Source organism: Sinocyclocheilus anshuiensis, unplaced genomic scaffold, assembly GCF_001515605.1.
Source record: "Sinocyclocheilus anshuiensis isolate Anshui unplaced genomic scaffold, SAMN03320099.WGS_v1.1 scaffold1423, whole genome shotgun sequence".
Taxonomy (NCBI): domain Eukaryota; kingdom Metazoa; phylum Chordata; class Actinopteri; order Cypriniformes; family Cyprinidae; genus Sinocyclocheilus; species Sinocyclocheilus anshuiensis.
Genome location: NW_015536552.1, coordinates 281,874 through 303,791, shown reverse-complemented (window position 1 = coordinate 303,791; position 21,918 = coordinate 281,874). Strand labels below are relative to the sequence as shown.

The following is a 21,918-nucleotide window of genomic DNA, read 5'->3' as shown; positions in this document are numbered from 1 at the left end:
CTGGGCTAATTCAGAGGAACGGCCATTTGTTTGACTGTTGCTGCCACTCACCGTCTAGCCAACTCCATTGTTATGCCAGCAACAGGCGATAGTGGTGGAGGCACCATATGGTTTGTGTGTGCCTCGATGTTATCTGGTAATTTAGCTTATCAACACCATTATGTTGTATTTTGTCCTTTCTTTTACATGTCTTTTTATGCAAAGAGGGTGATTGAGTAAGTTTAGGGAGGGAGAGACTGTTTACGTAGCCAAAGTACACTAGTTAGGCACTTGTAATTAACGTACCTTTGCTTTCCATACAGTTTTAGTAGGAAATAAATTACACTTTTCAACTTGGTCTAATGCAATTACTAGAAATGTATGTGTGGGAAATGCTAACCAAATGGGACAAAAGAAAGGGAAAAAAAACTCAATATCTTTTTGTCAGACATTTGTCTTTAACAGTGAGATATTTTGAATTTTTTAATTGAAGGGTCAAAAATAACCCCAAGTTTTGCTGAGTGTTGCTGTATTTTTAAGAAAAAAGTTCAGATATGTGAGGCGAAGATGCCAAGTATTTAAGCAACAGGTGCTTATGATCTGCGTCATAGTTTTGCTGATCAAAAGAAGAGAAATGTGGACTTTTAATTTAGTGAAAAAGAGCTTTCGGTTTAGATTGCCGCTAAATTTGACCATACAGACTATGTTTGTCCTGCGAGTTACATGTGTTCATTGCCGTTTCATCCTTTTCTTTTGACATGCATAATCACAAGTCTTGTATGATAACTGGTTTGGGGAGGGGGTGGAATACGAAACCCGAAAAGATTTGTCGGAGCAAAACGTGAGAGGGGGGCCTGAAGGGGCGACAAAGGAAAATTCATATGTAATGAAATTTGGGTTGAGAGTTTGTCAGCGGAACAATGGCTCAGTGGGACTGTGTGTAGCAGGGGCACGGGTGGCCGGCTTTGTTCAGGCAACACAGGAACAATAGGGTGTCCTCTGTGGCCCGGGGCAGCGGGAGGCCCACGCCGTGCCCTGAGGTACACTCTGTTGTCACAAAAGGACCGCTTTCTCCACACAGCCCACCGCTTCACGAGACCAAAGATAGCCAGAGAGAGACCCTTACTGGAACTCTGCCACTGATGTCAGCACGTCTGCTCCAGGCTGATCACTGGACTCCCTTTTAGCTAGCTTGTAAATGTTGCTGGATTTAGCTTACGGAAAATGATTTTTTTTTTTTTTGTGAATTCATAAAATAAAACAAGAAAGACAGAGAGACTTGAGTGAAGTAGAGTGAAAGACACAGATTATAGACAAGACAAGTCATTTCTGAAAGAAAAAAAGGGAAATGTTTTTGAATGAATTACGAAAGAAACAAATAGATATTATAGCTAAAGATAGATAGATTATTATTATTGTGTATAGATCATGACTTTGTGAGGTTTGGCGAGAACAGAAGAGCTTTTTTTTTGTGCAGGTTATTTTATCATAAAATCTGTTTTTCCTTTAATGTTTCCTCAGCTCAGTGGAAACGCCAGAACAACAGCTTAGGGAGAGTCTGAGTGAAATCAGTCACTAAATGAGTCAGTTCCTGACACAAACGCAAACCTCAGAGTTCCAGTTAAACAGAGCATTATTCACCTCCCATACAGCATTAATCAGAGGTGGTCTAACAGTTTTTCTTTCCTTCATTTCATTTAGTTTACCATTTATGCAACAGTTTAAATAGAACTTCAGGGTGGAGTTAGTACCTTGACCATAAAATACATCCTTTTTAATGATAAAATAGTGAAAAGAGACATACTCCTAAACAGAACTAACAAAAAAACAAAGTACAAAAGCTTTCTTTTTCCTGTTGGGGCAGTAGATTAAAAAAAGACACTGCTGTGTCCTAGATGGATTTCAGGAGATGCCAAGAAAGGGCGAGCAATTCTGTTTTGATACAATTTGATCAGATGTACTGAGAGTTTTGAAAATACTTTCTTCTGAGTCTATAAGAACCGTCTGTGTTCTCTGCGTGAAGCCGTATCTGTGGTAAATCGGGAAGCGAGTGCGGTTCATGGCACCCTTTGGAGTAAATGTATTTGTCCTCTGCTGGAAGGTCAGGAAAGGTTATGAGCAAACACTGGCCATGCTTCTCGGGAGCTCACACTTATTTGAACACGTCCTCTCTTCCATTTCCTGGAGGAGGCATTGTGGGATGGCGTGGGGAGAGTGGCGCCCCAGGAAGACATCGGATAATAGCGGGGTCTGACTCAGCGAAAAATAGCCTGCTTCAGAAGAATGGAGCCTGTGGAGTGATCACAGAACATGTCTGCCCCACAATACCGGGGAGGAAACCTGTCCGCTCCTGGATTGTCTTCAAGGAAGTAGACTTTGTACGTGGCCTCTGGCACTGTAGCGACTGAATTTGGTCATGGTCTTGAATCATCTTTCCTATAGCAACCAATTAGATTTTAGGAATGTGGAGGGGTTTTTTTAAATTAGGGATGTACAATATATCGTACAATATATCGGCGTAATATCGTTTTGCTTTATTAAAGAAATTTTGGGGGATTTATTAGAGATTTTTTTACATATTTTATAATTTCCTTTATTTTTACTTTTAAATTGCCTTTGCCGTCATCTAATTTCACTTAAAGTTATTCTTTAAAAACACTAAGAATTTTAATAATTTAACATTGTTAAATATAATCTTTAGCTAATCTCAAAATATGTTTTCACATTATAATGTTGTAATGCCTATATATTTACTTGTAGCATTTAAATGGATTGATTTTAGTGTTTTATTTTAAATTTATTTAAACAAAATAATATACAGTTTTAATATTGACCATTTATCGGTTATCTGCCGATATTAAAATAGATTTTTAAAAATGTAGATATTGGATATTTATTTTTTCAAGCTCGTTTCCTCTATTTTTATATTTAAATTACTGTTAAATTTAATCTTTAGAAAATCTCAAAATGTTTATCCATTTTTCATAACATATATTATAATTTTGTGATGCCTAAATTCACTTGTAACATTTATTTATTTATATTTTATTTTATTTTATTAGGCAGAAATATTATAGGACTTGAATATATTATAGAAAATGAAAATAATAATCAGCTTATGTATCAGCCAGAAATGTAATACTAGTCATTGTTCTCAACCACTCATTGATTTTAAGGGCAGGTTAAGATAGGAATATTGTTTCGGAATCAAGAAAGGATGCTGATCCTGGAACATGTCTTATTCGTGTAAATCAGATTTGATTCTTTTATACTCACTGCATCAGATTCCATGTTGCTAAATTTGAATGAAAGTGAATGCAAAACCTTTCTAGCATTATTGTTTTGTCAAGCCAGCTTTCTCTGCCCACTCGACAATAACTTTCCAGAAGTCCAGCCGTCACTTTTGGGTCATTAGCACTTGGTTGAGAGGATTACATAGCCACGGGGAAAGCAATAACAACAGTGCTCACAAGCCCGCCGCCCCTTAGGAGTCCATGCGGTGCAATTCACAGACATATTTTCGCTTGGATATTAGCGGGTTTGTAAGACCTCCATAATTGCATTGAAAAAAGTCATAACCTGGGGAGCGAGCAAGCCAAGCTGTGTGGTTTATGTTCAGTTGAATGAAGCCGTGGATAGTACATCTTTAGATTGGTACAATGTCATCTCAAGGATGGTTTCTTAAAGACTTGTTTTGTAAGACCCCTGCTTTAGTCATCAGCATGACAAATAATTAATATGAAGCACATGCCAGGTTATAGAGATGAAGGCGCTAAAAATGTATCACAAGGTTGAATTTTTTCTGATTAAAGATGCTTCTTTGCTTATCTTTCTGAATAGGATCAACGGCCCTTTTCTTAAGAACCCTTCACATTTCTTGCATCTTCAAGACGTCTTCCTCAGATAATGCTTTTTTTTTTTTTTTGCAGTTTAAGGCAAGGGTTTCTTTGAGGAAGGATTCTCTGGCATGGCTCCTCTGCAGAAATAAAAGGACATAGTTTCATCTAAGCAAATACTACACTGACAATCACAGTACAAGATGTGCTGGCCACTATACAACACATGCCATTGAAATGCAAAAGCCTCTCTCTCAGAGAAAGACTGAAAGAATGGATTTTTAGGTCATCCTTAATTGAATTTGCTGGCTGATGACAGAGTAATATAGAGACTAATAGCATTGTGTGCGCATCTCATGTCACTGCTAGAAATGCACTGGAGGAAGGCTCTTTGTGATCACTTACAGACACTGGATATATGAAAACCCTTCATTCATTATGTCTTCGCTTAATAACTTAAGCCTTCTCTGTTATGTCCTATGTAGCTCATTTTCTGAAAGTGGAATAGGCTTACGAGGGTTAATGCAACCATTCGTTTTGATTCATTGAATGGAGCATGTAGTGGTGTTTCAACTATGTATTTTTATTTGTTGTTTTTCCACTGAAATCAGATTGGTTTTGTTAACTATTGTCTCTTCAAGTTGCTGAGATGAATATTCATTGAAATAATCAAATAACAAATATTTTATGTTGTACCAATGTTACATGTGTGTATGTCAGGAGTTTTTCAAGTTTTCGGTGCCAAGGATCCAAAATGTGATGATCCTTTGAAAATATGAAGGCAGCTATATATTTTCAAGTATACTGGATAATTTATAATGTGGTAAACATAAGATTATAGACAATATTTAGTTTTTTAAAAATCTATTATTATTATTTATTGCATTAAAGCCAAAAATATTAAAATATTATGTGGAAAATATTTATTTTATATTATTTATTTATTAGGATTGTTTTTGTTTCATTTTGCATTTTTCAACACATTTTGAAACATTTTTCATTCATTGTTTTTGTTTTTTCAAATTTTATTTTCATAAAAAGTATAATATAAGCACCTTTACAGAAAAGAGTGCCACAATTCTAATGTTGTGTAGAAAAAATGTAAATGCAGAGTAATTAAAATATTTTTCACACACACACATATATATATATATATATATATATATTCTTTTAAAATATGTTTTGTAATTCTTTTCCTCTCAACTTCAACTTTATCTTATTTTTTCTCTCTAGGCCCCAGTTAAAAAAACCCTGACTGTACACAGAAGCAGTCCAGTTGTTACTTACCTTTAACTAATCACAGGGCAATTACAAACATCTAACACAAGGTATGACTATAATTCCCAGTAAACTGTTTCTTTAATACAATTAAACTAACCAAGCCACAAAGTGGAGGCGAGCGGAAATGTAGCGGTTTTCTGTCGACCCGGCTGCCAACTTCATCAATAGGGAGCCGCTAATGTGCAGACAAGAGCTGGGCAGTTCGATTACAACTTCATTTGGTAATGAAGTGAGAGTGAGAGGCTCCCGTGAACACTTTAAAGAGCTCAGCGTGATGGTTTGGAATCGAATAAAGCAGATTTTGTGATTTAGACACATGTAGGAGAGTTTGCTAGCATTACGACACAAATAAGACCCCACGCAAATACTGTCTGTACTCATATACATATTACATTTAATTACAACAAGCTGGCGCTTTAGTGGTGTTCTCGCCTATGGACATGGACACACACAAGCGTACACAAGTATACTGTGAGATACCCTCGTCCGTTGGCAGCGAGAGTAGACCAGAGGGAGCGAGACAGCTGCCCGAGGTGGATGTGTGCCTCCCGGTTTGTGTGGGATTGCACCCATGCCTTTCGTTTGGCCGGCTGAGGCTGCCTGGAGGGTGAAGTGTATTGTAAGTGTGACCACAGTACATTGTTGCATGACTAATCTCGGCCTTCCATCTGCCACTGAGGCCCCGGCACAAGCACTGCGCTCTCCAGCATCAAGCACTGCCATATTGCAGCAGTCACAACATCTTGGCTTTGACTGGCACTCTACAACAGCAGAAGCGCCCGGGTGAACCCACTGCCTGCCTCACAGCTGGGAATTATGGGACGTTACATGTGCACACATAACGAAACACAGAGATTTGTCCTGATGTCCAAAGCTGACGGCTTGTGCAAATGTTTTTGGTTTGAGAGAACTTGATTGTGATGCACGATGTGTTCAGTTTAAAGGGATGGTTTAATGTCATCATTTACTCACCCTATCGCTTTCTTTTACAAAACACAAAAGATATTTTGAAAAATGTTTCAATTTTGGTCCTCACTGACCGTTTTTCACAGGTTTGAATTGATGTGAGGGTAAATGTGAGTAAACCGAATTTTTATTTTTGAGTGAACTGTCCCTTTAAAGCTATAAGCAGGCAGGAGCAGAATGGAAGAGTGATCCGATTTGCCGAAAGGTGGGCGGGGGAGGGATTTGTAGGCGTCCCGGAAAGGAGAGTAGCAGTGGTCCAGTGCACGATCACCACGTGTGTTGATGGTGATGTGTTGAAAATATTTTGGAGTTATTGTTCTGAAGTTGGCTTTGTTAAAGTCCCCCGTAACAATAAACGCCGCATCTGGGTAAGCGGTTTCCTGCTCACTTATATTCCCATACAGTTCCTTGAGTGCCTGGTCTGTGTTGGCTTGAGGGGGAATGTAAACAGCTGTGATTATGATCGCTGTAAACACTTTAAGATGTGTAGTTGTATTTTTAACTTGACACGCCATCTTAAAATGCAACGCGTGTGGTGGGATGTTCATAAAACAGTTTGCAACGCAATTCCCAAAAACCTCTCTCTGAATATGTAAGACCACTTTAAAGTGGATAAACTCTAAAGGCTTGTTCATGCCAAAAATGATAACTATAACGCTAACTTGATTCGTGTCCACACCAACGGACGATAATATTCTGTTTGTTAAAAGCGTATGCTGCAGTTTTGTCATCTGGCTCTTTAAAGCAGGATGGATTCTGATTGGCTGTCAATGTTTTTATCATTCATCAGCTTTAAAAAAACATTCTGAAAGTGATTCCAATGATTTTGGCCTCTGTCATTATCGTTATAGTTGTTTTATGGATTTAACTGTTCTCATAGAATTAGAATGATTTTTAATTTTAGATTATATATAGTTGTAATTATAGTTATCGTCCTTTGTGTGAACAGGCCTTAACTGCTAAAAATATCAATACTAAAAATAAAGGAAAAGTCAAGAAAAACTAGTCAACTCGACTAATCGATTAGTTGGTTGTTAGACAATTAATCGATTAGTCAGCCAAAATAAACAAGTAGTTTATTCATTTCTTTAGTTTCTTTCTTTTGCCTTCCATACAGCTTTTTTTCGTACTGAGTTTCTTTATCTTTTTGAAGTGTGAAGTCTTGTAAATTACAGGGAGGATGTGTGGTTTGTCGAGAGCCGCCTCTCTCCCTCTTCGATTAAACCACCACACGCAGGCTCTCTTTAATCTTCCGCAGTCCAAACTACCAGCCTGCTTTTGTTGATGCTAATTCAAAACTCATGTAGAATCTCTCAGATATCCGAGATATTACCATACAAGTAATTATAGCATGCACTTTTTGGTCTGGTTTGATCTGCTGGTAATGCACAAGATCAGGGAGTATTTGCATGAAAGAAAACCTTCACATGAGATAGATGCTTAAAGCTCAACAAAAACGCTCTGATCTGAAGTGCAAACTCAGATATACTGCACTGAATGTACAAATACAGTATTCGGTAAGTGCCAGAAGTGGAAAACTACAGATTGCAGTGTAATTGTGGGCAAAGCCAAAAGTGCACACATGACTGTGCTGGAAGTGATTACAGTTGAGTTAATTTCCAAGTCAGGAAGATGATGTTTAAGAGCCCAAGCATTTAGCAGTTTGCAGCATGCACAAATTTTATCACTCTTTCTCAGCAGTACAAGTGAGTTTTTTTTTTTTTGCAACATCAGCATTTAGTACACACACACACAAAAAAACAAGAAACATTCACAACTGCAAAGTGTTAGTGAGACACCCAGTCACAAACTTTTTCACACACATTTAGCTACCCAAATGGGGACTTACAATAGGGGATTTTATTTTTATATAGAGCTGATTATACAGTATTGTAAGCTTTCACTATTAGAATAGCTGGAGACAAAAAGAAAGTGCACTAATTGTATTGAATGTGCACTTGTAGTGCAGTTCACATTTTAAAAGTATATTTAAAAAAAACTGTACTTGCAGGCCATATATAATATTATTGAAATAAAAAGTCAAGTACTACATTATAAAGTACATTATAAATCCTTATGTATTAATCTTTTGTCCTACTGTAAAGAAGAACACTTTTATGTTCACTAACATACTAAAGCACATCTAAAGTACTTTATTATAATTTTAACTGTAGTGTGTTATAATGTTAATATATTTTAAATGTATTAAATGTATTTATTTATTGCCAAACACCCTAGTTGTTTGGAATTTTTCTTGGTGAGCTCATCAACAATAATAACAACCATTAAAATACATACAATATATAAATACATACACATACACAACTATCTATGTCCTATCAATTATAAGGAGTGAAATACAGATGCATAGACACCAGAGGAATTAAGAGCATGAACAATCCTACAATAAGTGCTGTTCAAAAAACGTGTAGACTTAGTTTTAATTGCTCTGAGGCGTCTGCCTGAAGGAAGAGGCGTAAAGAGGTGTCTGGCTGGATGTAAGGGATCTTTCAGGATTGTTAAACCTTTTTTCTGCAAAAGTGAAACATAGATCTCATCAATAGTGGGAAGATCACAACCAATAATTTTCGAAGCAACCCGAGTTATGTTACTAATCTGACTTCTCTGCTGAACTGTGGAGCTGCCAAACCACACTATAAGTGAGAAAGTCAGCACGCTTTCAATGACAGCTCTATAAAAATTTAACATACCAACTTTAGATACGCTAAACTTTTTAAGCTGTCTTAAGAAAAAAAGCCTTTGATGAGATATTTTAATAAGGCCTCTTAGTTTGTCGTCCCACTTTAACGTTGCAGAGATAGTAGTCCCGCGAAACTTAAAACATTGAACAGTTTCAATGTCCTGACCATTAATAGTCAATGGCAAAACAGCATTTGTCTTGTTCTGCTTCCGCAGCAGATTCCTGACTTCATATTCCTCTATTTTAAAAGGAGGGCTTATAATACAGGACCAGGAGGGCAGCGTCGGCTGACCAACCTGTCCCTCCATTGTATTTTCAAAGCGACTGTAGAACGCATTAAGTTCATCAGGCAATGTAATATCATCGGAGATGACTTGAGATTTTATCTTATAGCCCGTTTTTGCTATAAGATAAAATTGCAACATCATTACAAATGTGTAATTACAAATATATTTAAACACATGACATGCACATTTTAATAGAAATTACTTCAAGTACAGTTTTAGTTTACCATAAATGCTTGTCAGTGTATTCGGTAGTAAACTTTAACCACATTTCAAGGACAATAGAAGAAATTATGAAATTACATATAAAGATCCCATAATCTCTACTTAATTGTGTCAAAAAACACTCTAATTTTCAACTAATTGCATTTAATATATAAAATATACTCTGTTTAAAAGTATCTGAAGTGTATGTCTTTTTCACAAGGGACCAACACTCTGTAGACACACGTTAACACATTGTGAAGTGTAGCCCGCTCAAATTTGACAGGAAACACATGCTAGTAGTTCTACAATAGGCAGCACTGTTTTGACTGGGCATTTCCCCAATTAGTGTAGCCTCTAGGCCAGACGTGACTTGAAAACGCAAGTTTTGTAGTTAGCAATTGCTCTGTGTGACCATTTAGATTAGATTTGTATGGTTTTAACACTTCATGGTTTACCCCAAAGTCTCACCCACACACACACACACACACACACACACACATGCGTTTGATGTTGTGCCACTATTGGCTGTTTATTTGAGCAGTTGGCTGTGATTGGATGTGATTTTCTGCCAGATTGTTGCAGTGTTTCCTTGATTTGTACTGCAATGGTTATAATGAGATTGCAATTAGCCGCAGCGTTTTTTCGCTCAAGCAGTTTTCCTTTAACTTGAAACGTACTGTGTGGTGCTAATGCTAAACACAGTGACTCGTAGGAGTGTTGCATGTGATTTGGGTTAATCACTCTCTCTCTTAAGCTACAGGATCAACATTTGTCATTCAGCAATCTTCTACCACAAATAAAAGTTTAAAAGCTGGTCTGACATCATTGCCAGCTTGTAAGTGTTCCCTTCTAAGACAGCAGCTGTTTTGGTTTAGCCTAAGTGCCACTCCTAAATTATCATGGCTTATGTGTTTTCTCATTTCCTTCATGGGCTTTCAATCATGTGTTGATCTTAAGCTTTTGGTTTGATGTTTTTTATGGGTGATGAGCAAATGTTTTAATTGTATTTAATGTGTTCAGTGTTGATTATTATTTTTCATTTCCAAACCACAAATAGATTCGCTGTGTGAAGTTGTAAACAGGCCATTTTTGAAGATGCAATGGCATTGTTTAACAGGCCCAAATTTCTTCCCTGCATAGATGTATTTCCTCTTTAAACAGGAAGTTTGAAGTAGCCAATAGGCTTTAGAATGTTACAGACATAAGCCATGATTTGCTAGTAAATTGGTATTAGGGGGCAGGACATTTTCATTCTAGAGAGCATCTGATTGGATGAAAATCTTAGTAGTGCAAATTTTAAATGAGTACATCTAAATGTTAACAAATTCACTTGGAGAATACTAGCATGTAGCATTATGGTCTCAAAATTAACAGACATGAAATAAAAGAGCCTGGAAAATCTAAAATTTGGATTTAATTTAGAAGATTTGCTTTAGTTGAGCTACATTCAGTTCATTTAGTTAAAGTATTAGTAATTTTGTTGTATTTTGTCATTTATTTCCGTTTTAGTTATGAAAATGAGAACTGTTTCCTTGGCAAATGGCTGAAATAAGTTTTTTTAATATTTTATTATTGTTTCAGTTTACATTTATTTTATTCCAAGTAACATTTTTATTTTTTTTTTTGTTTTAGTTAACTCTAATACCTGGCTACAATATTTATTGCTTCATTGTCATTACTGCATATACATTTATACAGATTTAGCAAATGCTTTTATTCAAAGTAACCTGAATTGTCATAAATAATATACTCATTTACTATGATTTTGTATTGCATAATGGTAGCATTATGGTAATACTATGGTATTTTTTTTTAAGTATCTTGAAGTACCATTAGAAATACCACAATAAATTAATATGGTAATCCTATAATTTAATTTTTCTTCCTGTTGAACCCTGCTTGAATTGAAGTGTTTTCAGAGATCTAAGTTAACACTTTGCAGCAAGACAAGTTAAACAAGACCAATCATTTGCTTGTTTTTATTGGTTGCTCTTCCCAGGTCAGTGTGCCTAGAGTTCTCCAGGCTCGGGCTCCGAAATCCCAGCTGTTGCCATGGATCCCAGCAGCTGGAGTGGCAGTGAAAGTGCCGGCGAGGATATCGAGAGGATGAGCGACTCGGCTGATAAGCCAATGGACAACGATGCAGAGAGCGTGTGGAGCCCTGACATTGAGCAGAGCTTCCAGGAGGCCCTAGCCATCTACCCACCCTGCGGACGACGGAAAATCATCCTGTCCGATGAGGGGAAAATGTATGGTGAGTTGAAAAACTGCAACAATTGGTTTGATTGCTCGGTCAGAACTTGAGTTTGAATCCGGAGTTCACATAAACCAGACCACCTTTTCCAAGTATGAATTGAACCCAACTTTGACATCAAGTTGACTTTAAATATAGAGGTTTTACTAACAGACCTTTATCTCAATCTACATATTTTGACTAGCTGTGTAACATTATGACTGCCGTTGCAGCTTGTTTTGACTGCTCGTAATCGTGTGTTGTTTGTTGAAGTTGGCGGGGGACACGCTCATCAGAAAGTTCTCAGGGAAGTTGTTAGTTGTTTGTCCTCAGGGTGAAACGATGAGGTCCGTCGGGCCTCTGAAACTGGAAAAACGGGACTCCAGCGGGCCAGGCGGTGGAGCAGGTTGGCTGTCCTGGGTTCTGTTGTAAAGTCAGCGTGAACCATTAGTCAGGAGCAGATGGTCGTGCGGCTGACACCAGCTGCGCTCCCAATCCCCCCCCACCTCATTCCCCAAAGCTTCCCCACTCCCTTCCACACCTCCCTCAAACTCCCGGCTGGGGTGATGTCATGGAAAGAGGGAATACTGCTTTTCTTTTCTCTTAGGATATTGAACATGCTCTTGGCCTTGTCCACAATGAAGCCTCCTCACACTGCTTGAACTTGTATCCAGCTGTCTTTATTAGGAACAACTCGAAAACCAAACAGTTGTTAAATCCGGATGCTTGATGGAAAAAGTGTACAAGCTTATAAATCATAAAAGCGCTGCTTTTTAGAACGTTTTTTCATGGTTGCAGCCCACCTGGGGACTCAGGTTTGAATCCAACTTGCTATTTCCTTTTGCTGTTTTCTTGTGATATTTTAAGGTGTTTTAAGTTATGCATTCCCTTCTAATCGAACCCATGATCTTGGTGTTGCAAGCACCCATGTTCTACTGTTTGAAATGTTTCCTTTGAAATTTTGGAAAATTTTTATAATGAGGTTCAAAATAAGGTTCAGTTTGTTAACATCATGATCACCTAATGCATTAACTAAAAATTAAAAATATCTAAACAGCATTTACTACCATGTTTTTAAGTATGTATAAGTCACTTTTTTATCATCTAAAATGTGCTACGACGTATATAATGCAACAATTTTTATTAATTAAAATTTTTGATTTGTGCAGTGCGAGAGAGTTTCATAAGCCCATGAGTATATTTGTATAGCGCAGTTCTCAGACATCAGTAGTTTCAGTTTTTCTTTTAATGAATTAGTTTAGGTTTGGCATTCATAAGAAATGTTTTTTAAAAATGCATGCCACTATAATTTATGTTTGTTTTATATCTTATATTTTTCGTTCTGTTCTGTTCTGTTCTGAATGCTGTTAAATTTAAAGGATGTTTAACAGCGTTTACAATGTTTGTAAACATTGCTTTATTTATTGGGATTTTACATTATTTCTAAATGTAATAATAAAATGTAATGTGACTTATCTGTGGGGTTTTTTCTCTCAATGCAACTGTTGACTTAATAGTCAGGTGCGACTTTATTCTGGAAAATAAGGTTATCTAGGTTAATGTTAATTTCTACATATTAATGCATTTTCAACCTGTCGAAATATAAATGAACATGAAAGTTAGGCTAGATTAATAAATAGTTGCTCATTGTTAGTGTTTTAACTAATGTTAACAAATTGAACCTTATTTAAAGACGTTTCACAAAGTTAAATGAATGCCAAAAAGGATATTTCTTTCCTAACAGACACCTGTTTATTCCCATGACCACTGTTTTTTTCCTTCAGGCATTTCCTTCTAAATAAATTGGCTGATGTTCATGGGGGGTTTCTTGGGTCACTGTGGCAAACCTGTCACCTCCTACGCTGGTGTACGTGTAGCATTCCTTAGCCTTGCACTTGCCGTCACCTTAGTTATTTCATCGTCCATAACAACTGTTTGAGATTTAATTTATCTGAGCGGACCCACCATAGATCCATAAAAGTCAAGATCCTGGTCCCCAGTCCTGCCGCTCTCCAGGTCTGCCAGTACTGTGTGGTTAATTAGCAGCCGTCCCTATAGCAACTGCCTTTCATTTCAAAACAATATGTCGTTTCTTCCTCGTGTCGTGGCTCAGCTCATCTCACTGTTTACCTGAGGGGGCTCTTTAGCCTCACAGAGGCATGAAAACTGGACTCATGCCAAAGAGTTCAAGTTTTTGCTATAGATGGTACGAAACGCTGTGGCAGCTGCCATGTGATATCACAGGTGAACAAAACACTTGTTTTTCCCATAAATCTTTTCTTTCGTCTCACAGATGTCTTTTTTAGTGTAAATTTGGCTGTTTGTTGCATGATATTTCTCTCTTTTTTCCCCCTTTGTGAGATTAGTGCCCTCCGTGTCGACTCTGATATCTAGTCGCTAGTACTTATTTTAGGCAGAGAAAGCATGCCATAAGTAGATTTGACAGTCCCCCACTGGGTTTGATGAAAGAAAGATCTAATCACAGTGGTTTCACTTCTGAGGGGATATACTGAGGACTTAACATAATCTCAGCCAATTAATATTTCTCAAGTGTTATATATTCCGATATCCATATCCACCTTAACAAATGTATTGTATCATTTTCAAGCACAACTAACATACTTGGCCATTCTGTGGTCGTATATATTTTAGTATAATGACCGCTAAACAGTAAAATTGAATGCCGTCTAATAGCTATGCCAGGTTTTAATGTCAGTAGTCTCTTTCCTGTTGCATAATAAACTTATTCAATCTTAAATTATAATTTTGTGTATATTTTTTATTATTTTTCATTTTATATTTTATTTTCTTATTTTGTAAGTAGCCACACTGTCTGTTACCACTGATTTGCATGTGTGCACCTATTTTCATTCTGAAAATTTTATTTTTTAAGTATTTACTGTCAGATGTTCGTACAACATTTAGCACATTTAGCATGTTTTTACGACTTCTATAATTTGAAATATATGTGAAACTGCTTAAAGATGTTTATAGTATGTTTGTAAAAAAAAAATATCAAGCCTAAAATTAATGCTATTCAGTTGCTGGGGCATTTCAGTGCCATATTTGTTCTTGCTGGGTTGGTTAAAGTGCAAAATACCTTTTATTTAATTTAATTTAAAGGACATTTTGTGTGCAGCTCTATTCATGCAAAAAGAGCCTGAATCAATCCTAATTTTACCTTACAGCACCATGTCTTTCTGCATTTCATAATGGCAAATTGTGAGTGTAAAATAATGAATAGACTGGTGTGCTCAGGCAGTGATGGGCTTTGTGAACATAATGTGTGCCTCGGAGGATTGGAAATACTGTGATTTTAAGCTGTGTCTTTAACAATAGGATAACAGACCCGCTCTGAGACTCTAGTGCCAGTTTGGGTTGTATTACGTTCCGCAGGGGAAACTAGTGGCTATGGGAGTTATCGTCATTCTGTTCTGGCTAACTATATGCTGTTGAGTCTCTGCCATCAGCAGAAGTACATGATAGGTGATCCAAAATCACAAAACAAACCCCCACTCTTTTCTTAAGGTATTTTTTCTTTATTTTCAAAGATGAAAGATAATCAATGCACATTCATTTAAATCAGTTAAAAATCTGGTACATTGAATACAATGATTATATTTTTAGCCTTTTTGGCTCTCTTTTTATTTATATGAACTAGCGATTCTTATGAATAAATTGAGGTTAGTAAAGTCCAGTAGTTTTAGAATAAAATGTATTTATTTATTATTGTATTGTTGTTGTGGTTGTATTTAAGTATTCATAATTAATTATGTAATGTATTGTTTATTTCTTATTTTTAGTTTAGTTTTTTTAATGATTATTATTTAGTTATGAAACAAATAGCATATTTAATGTAAACATCCCATAATAATGTGTCCAACTGATGTCAATAAAACTACCTAAAAACAAACCTAATTATTTAGGATTTCCTTAAAACAGATTGGTTAACTAAAACTAGTCGTTCGGGCCATAAACCAACTAACTGCAAATATTTGCAAATATGTAGTTTTGCACATCCCTAATAGGCGAAAGTAAAGTTAACAAGAAAAGTTGAGGAAGAATAAATGTTGCGAGCCAGATTCAAACTCATGTTACCAATGCCAGCACCACAACTCAAAAAAATTATGATTATTTTGGATTGAACAGTACACTTTAGTCACCGAACTTGTGTTATAGTCGTATTAGATTTTATCTCCTTGTGATTAAAATCATTGTTAAAATAGTTTTAAAATGATAAACGAGATATACATGTAATACACCCATAAGTGTTTACTCACTGTGCTTAAATATCTGATTATGTTTTAAACCCTTACAAAATCCCTGTTCTGAATGACAAAGCGCCACACTTCCACCTACGGGTATGTTTAGAGTCACACAGAAAGACTTTCTTACATAATGATTAAGGAACAGGAAGCTTGTCAGTGTGAGATGTTGTTTGATGGAAAAGGAGGGATTCAGCTGGAAGATTCTGGTGGGAAACCGGTGTTATCTGAAAGAAGTGTTTGCAAAATCACACAGGACATTGCTTTTCGTGTTTATGGCTGCATTGTGCTCCAGAGGAGGTCCCTAGATGTGGGGCATTTTTTTTTTAAAGTCTTCACTTTTCATGGTCTACGAAAGAACTATGTATATTCCCACTTTAAACCTGCACTTTGCCTCTTTTGTGTTGCATAAAATGGGGCCAAGGAGTCATTTTGCCCATTTTCTTTCACAGTGGTACCGAGTTTAATTATGTTTCTCAAGGGACAGCGTGTGAATTTGAAAAAGGGGCTTTGTGCAAGGAGGTACAGACTCCCAGAAGAGCGTATGGACATAAGAAATGAGTCCTGTCTGAAGCGCATTAATGTTCTCATTTGGCATTTGATAGGTGTGTGAGGCCTGGATGTTACCTCACTGAGAGCCAGTTAGGAGACAGGACACAGCATGCTTCATCCTCACACCTCTTAACTGTTTGAGACGGATGAGTGATTGAAACAGACACTGATATCATGTTACAGAGAGTCCTTGAGCCGCATAATACATGTTATTGTTGCTTGGTGGCGGGTGAAAAAAAAAAAAAGTATTGTTCCTAATTAGTGTATTTCATTCTTTTCTGCACTGAAACTCTTTTTTTTTTTTTTAACTGGTCACGTTTTTGTACAAGAAGCATGAATGATTTTTGAAGTCTTTTGAAATATTTTGACTTATTTGTTGTCAGTTAAGACAGTAACCTCTCATACTTTTTCCAAAACCCTTAACTTTATGTAATTTTATGTTTGAATAACATCTCAAATTCTGATTACGATTAGGGTTGCAACAAACGATTATTTTGATAATCGATTAATCTAACGATTATTATAACGATCAATCGACTAATCGTCAATTATTCCACTGGTTGATCAGTAGACATTTATTGATTATTCAGCTTTTGCAATTAGTTAAAATATTTAGTTATACATATTCTAACAAATAAATGAAGGTAATCGCTTTTGAAAGTCATATTATGTAATTACAATTATACAATTAATTAATTAATTGAGATGACAGAGAAACTCTCTTATTCACCATTTAATTAGCTATATGAAAAGGTAACTGAATGACACATCATTCTGCCTAACATCTTTTGTAAGTCATATGGATAAGAAACAAAATAAAGGTAAGTGATAAGACGTTTTATTTTTTGATAAACTATTTTATTCACATAATCTCTCTTAACATAATCCACATTATTGCAGGTTCTTACATTAGGTCATATGAGATCAAATGACTACTCGACAACAAAAAGATGTCGACAATTTTTTATTGTTGATAATGTCGACTAATCGTTTCAGCCCTAATTATGATTTTACAATGCAATTGAAAAAAGTTTATTATTTATTATTTTTATTTTTTTTAATTGAACAGCCTCAGTGATGTAATCTAAAGGGGAAAGTTGTTTTAGAGATGGTGCATATTTTAATTTTATTTTTTATAATAATAATAATTATTATTATTATTATTTTATTTTATTTTATCAGCATTTACTGGAAAACGAGCTCATTATCATGAGTATGTTGTGTGTAAATGAACACAGTGCTGCGCTTCACTCATTTGTTTACTCTGAAATGTATTTAATTATATTGCCTTTGTGATTTGACAGTCGTACTAAGCCATATCGCGATTTCAGTTTTACTTTGATTAATCATGCTTCCCTATTAGGTTTTTTAAGTTACTGTACAACTGTATACAGCGATGGTGGAAAAAGCTGCATGTGAACAAGGCTTCAACTCCAAAACTCAAGCTCATTAAAAATAGTATAATTGAAACCATACATCTTTTTTTGGGTGATCATCACATGTAAATACACATTAGCTCAGTCAGTCTGCCTTTGTTGTTATACAAGTTTCTCTCTTCGATCTAAAAATCATTTGGTTGTCAAGTTTACCCTGGCAGACAAACGGATGTCATTTTTAGCTCTCCTTTCATGAAGTTTGCACACAGTAACTTTATCAAGCAAAACTAAATGAGGGAGAAAGCAAAACAGAGTTTGAGAGGGAGTGAGCGAGAGTCATTTGGGGTTGTTTGGATTCTCCATGTGTGATTTCCAGCAGGCTGGTGTGATGTTTCCAGCCAGCGCACCATGTTAGGACAGTCAGACAAGCACACTTGCACTCACTTGCATGTCCACACAAACACACACACACACACTCTCCCTTGCTTACACACAGGAAGCATGCTTAATTGCTCCATTAAAGAAAACAGCTCCAGACTGAGTCATTCCACTCTGTGTTTCCAGATACTTTTCTATCACAGGAAGAGAAGCTTTCAGTGTTCTAGAGCTCTTTCAGTAGCGGAGTTTCATATGTGTACACACTTTCAGGGCTTTTAACATCAAGCATACTGCAGTGAGTGGTTTACTGTGACTCAAGACTAGCAGTACTAGTGGTTCCTCAGTTCCTGTGCTTTCTTCTGTTTGACTGTGAAACATATTCAAAACCCATTTTACATTCATAATGTGAAGTATTTAAAGAGAATAAATTTAGGGCAGGACTTTTTTTTTTTTTTTTACCTGTGGCCCCCTTTGGTAGAAACCTGAGTAGCTCTGGCGATGTCATCCAAAGAGGAAAGTCCTTTTAGAGATGATTTTATTATTTTATTTTATTTTACCAGAAACATTTTTTAAATTTAACAAAAATATATTTTAACTTCATTTTCACATTAAATTTATAATAAATAATATTAATAATAATAATTATTATTATTATTATTATTAAATGTGTATATTTTCCCTCTCTTTTTTTATGTAACAATTTTAAAGTTAAACTTTTATTCTTAAATTTTACAGTGCTTGGTTCAACCTCTGTAGTTTTTTTTTTTTTTTTTTTTTTTTAAATGTGCTTTATGAATAAAGTTTGACTTGAAAGTTCATAGCGATGACCAGGTTCACTGAATATATTTGATTTTTACCCGATTGTTCTTATCAAGTATTGGTCCATCTGATCAGGTCCATGACTTTCCTCTCAGAATTGGTTTCTCTAAATAATCGTAGCAGTTTTGGCGGGATGAGGGGTATCTACTGGAAGAGAAAAGATTGTCCGTCACGGTCTCTTGCCATCTGGCCTTGAATTTCCTCTCAGACCCTCCCTCTGAAAATGGCTTGCGGACGGAGGGGTGTCATCGTGTTACGGGCTGTTCCCGTCACAGAGGACAGCTGGCTAACTCTAATCAGATGGTAGCAGGCATGTGTGTACACATAAGCGTGTGTATGTGTGTGTGTGTGAATGGCTTTATCTGGCAGGGGAAAAGTTGGCCGCACCCCTCGGTCCTGCTCTCAGGGAAACACCTGCATTGAGCCTGCAGATCGTATCAGTCTAAGCTGATTGACTCCCAGGGAGGGGATTGTTCAGACCACCATCTGCTTTTGGAGGCTGACCTTTACTTATAACCATATAGCATTTTGTCGTTCCTCACCGTTTATGCTTGTGCAATAAATGAGCAGGTAGATGATAAGTATGTTAGCGGGACTGGACAATGTAGTGACAGTCAAGTCAGAATACCTTGATTTATCATAATCAAACTTCTGCATGTATCGTGTAGCTGTGTATTTTGATTAAAGTTGTTCAGAAAGGTGGAGTGAAGTCTTTTCGGGACACTAATGTAAGGATGTAAAGCATCTCAATTCAGCTCTTTCTAAAATTAGCAGTTGAGTAAAGTGTGGTTGAAAGAAGTTCTCTACATTTTTAATGATGTTTGTGGGACATTTTATGTTATTGGAAAAGTATTATAATGCATAGTTGTTAATTGATCTGTCACATTTCTGTTTTTCAGTTACACAAACATTTCATCGTAATTTAATAAATATAAATTTGACCATAATCATTAAATATTAAATAGTTATTATAATACATTTTATATGTTTATAACATATAATATTATTAATTTAGTTTATTTTTATTATTATTAAATTTAGGTTTTATATGATAACAACAAATAACTATTATATATTTTGTATTAATACAATTATTGTTGTTGTTGATGTTGTTATTATTTTTATAATTATAATGTCAAAAAATTCCACCTGAACTTTCTACAATAATAATAATAATTGTGATTTTAATATTATTAAAAATTATATCTATCGTTGTTCTGTTCTGTTCTTCATTGTTGTATTCTGTTGCTAAAAATATAATGTAAACCAATACATACATTGTTGATCTCTGTGATGCCCATGGAAATCAGATATGAATATTGCAGTCTCAGTTTGGGCACTGAGTTTAGACTCATCATTCCTTAGTCATGGACCTCATGCAGAAAGTCTTTGTGTTGTTAGTTTAGGCCATTATGATTCTAATAGCAGCCCGAGACCTCAGAGTCATCCATCAGGCCTGGCAGGGCAGCAGAGCCATTGTCCCATAGATTTGGGCTTTCTGTCCTGCCCGTCACCATCACACCCTGAGGCCAACACCCCGATACTTGTGGGTCATTTGAAATGGTCAAAGCTTATCAAAGATTGTTGAGGTGAACCAAATTGTTTTATCCAATTTCATCACTTTTCTGAGAGATATTTTAGTTGACAAGATGATTGCCGTATGATGAACTTGAGTGCAAGAGTGAGTGAGCTACGCATCTCAGCTTCTGACGTCACCCTTACTTTTCAATGACCCATGCAATCTAAACTCTCTTCAGACAGATTCAGCATGGAGAATGGAGACTTGAGTTAGTGTTATCTGAAATCAAAGCAAAGAAGGGTTGGCCAGAGAGCCATGAGCAGAACTTTAGCAATTTTACTGTATTATCACACCTTAAAGGGACAGTTCACCCAAAAATGAAACTTTTGTCATCAATTACTCATCCTCATGTAATTCCAAACCAACTTTTCTTTTCCTACAGGACAAAAGAAAAATTTTGTAGACTGCCTTCAATGTTTTAATGTGAAAAAAAGGACACAAAAACATTATGAAGTAATGTATCAATACTATACTCACTAAATAAAAACATGCACTATATTCCAAGTTTTCTGAAGCCATATGATAGCTTTGTGTAAGAAGCATACTGAAATGTAAGCATACAGGATTGTTATGACAGAAATTATGGCAGAAATCTCATTGTTGGGTGAATTGTCCCTGTCGGACATAGTACCAGTTGCTTTAGAAACTGAAAAATCCAGAGAAAAGCACTTAGCTTTGGATATCACAGCATAAATCACATCCTTTCATTTAGTTAGTTGGAAGAGACAGACAGCAGAGAAAGCTGTCAATACACAATGACTGACGAGCTCCATTTTTGGCGCCATCTTTCCCCTCTAAAGACACGCTGAGGCTAACCCTGCGTCAGTGTGAGGTCCATTTATCAGCTCACTTTTAATTGCAAACAGTGGGTGTTCCTCAGAGCTGCTTTACTTTGTGCTGATCAAGCTAATATTGTAATTTTATGACCTTTAACCCACTACATCCTCAGTGGATTTTGTGGCCTGCCCTCCACCAGCATAACATCAACACTTTTGTAATGCCACTATAACAGAATGCCATCGACCCCCCTCGCAGGGTTTTTTTTAACTGCTAATTTCAGTGCATCCGTTAAACCACATCTTGTACTGTTCTTGGTCAGAGATTCCTGTGTTTGCTTTTAACATTTTTTGTCATCACTCACTTTTAATGATTCTGTGTTGTTGAGCGAGTCATCACCAAACCTGAACACATTTCTAAGAGAACAACATGGCTTAGTCATCAGAAGATTCAGATGATTTAGATGTCTTGTTATTGGTGGATTGTCAGCCATTTATATTATAATATGTTATTTATTATATATAATCCATAATAATTCATAATATTAAGCACGTTTCAGATGAAAAAACGCGACCTCTATTTCTGAAAATATCAGTTAGGAGCTTTATAACGAGTGGTTCCCTACATTATTACAGCAAAGCACGTGATTACAGTACTAAGCCGCTGCAATGGAGCAGCTCTAATG

General features: G+C 36.2%; 2 protein-coding genes across 2 annotated transcripts in view; both read left to right on the top strand.

Moving 5' to 3' along the window:
- LOC107701030 (alpha-parvin-like) overlaps positions 1-10,123 on the top strand; it is a 30,539-nt gene extending 20,416 nt beyond the window's left edge. Inside the window, exon 14 of the mRNA XM_016502953.1 lies at positions 10,113-10,123. The gene's annotated coding sequence lies outside the window, so the exon portion shown is untranslated. The remainder of the gene's footprint in view (positions 1-10,112) is intronic.
- The window catches only part of LOC107701209 (transcriptional enhancer factor TEF-1-like), a 36,810-nt gene that overhangs the window by 1,951 nt on the left and 12,941 nt on the right, over positions 1-21,918 (top strand). The window contains exon 2 of the mRNA XM_016503171.1: positions 11,254-11,508. Coding sequence (XP_016358657.1) covers positions 11,307-11,508 — 202 coding nt within the window. The 5' untranslated portion in view covers positions 11,254-11,306. The remainder of the gene's footprint in view (positions 1-11,253; positions 11,509-21,918) is intronic.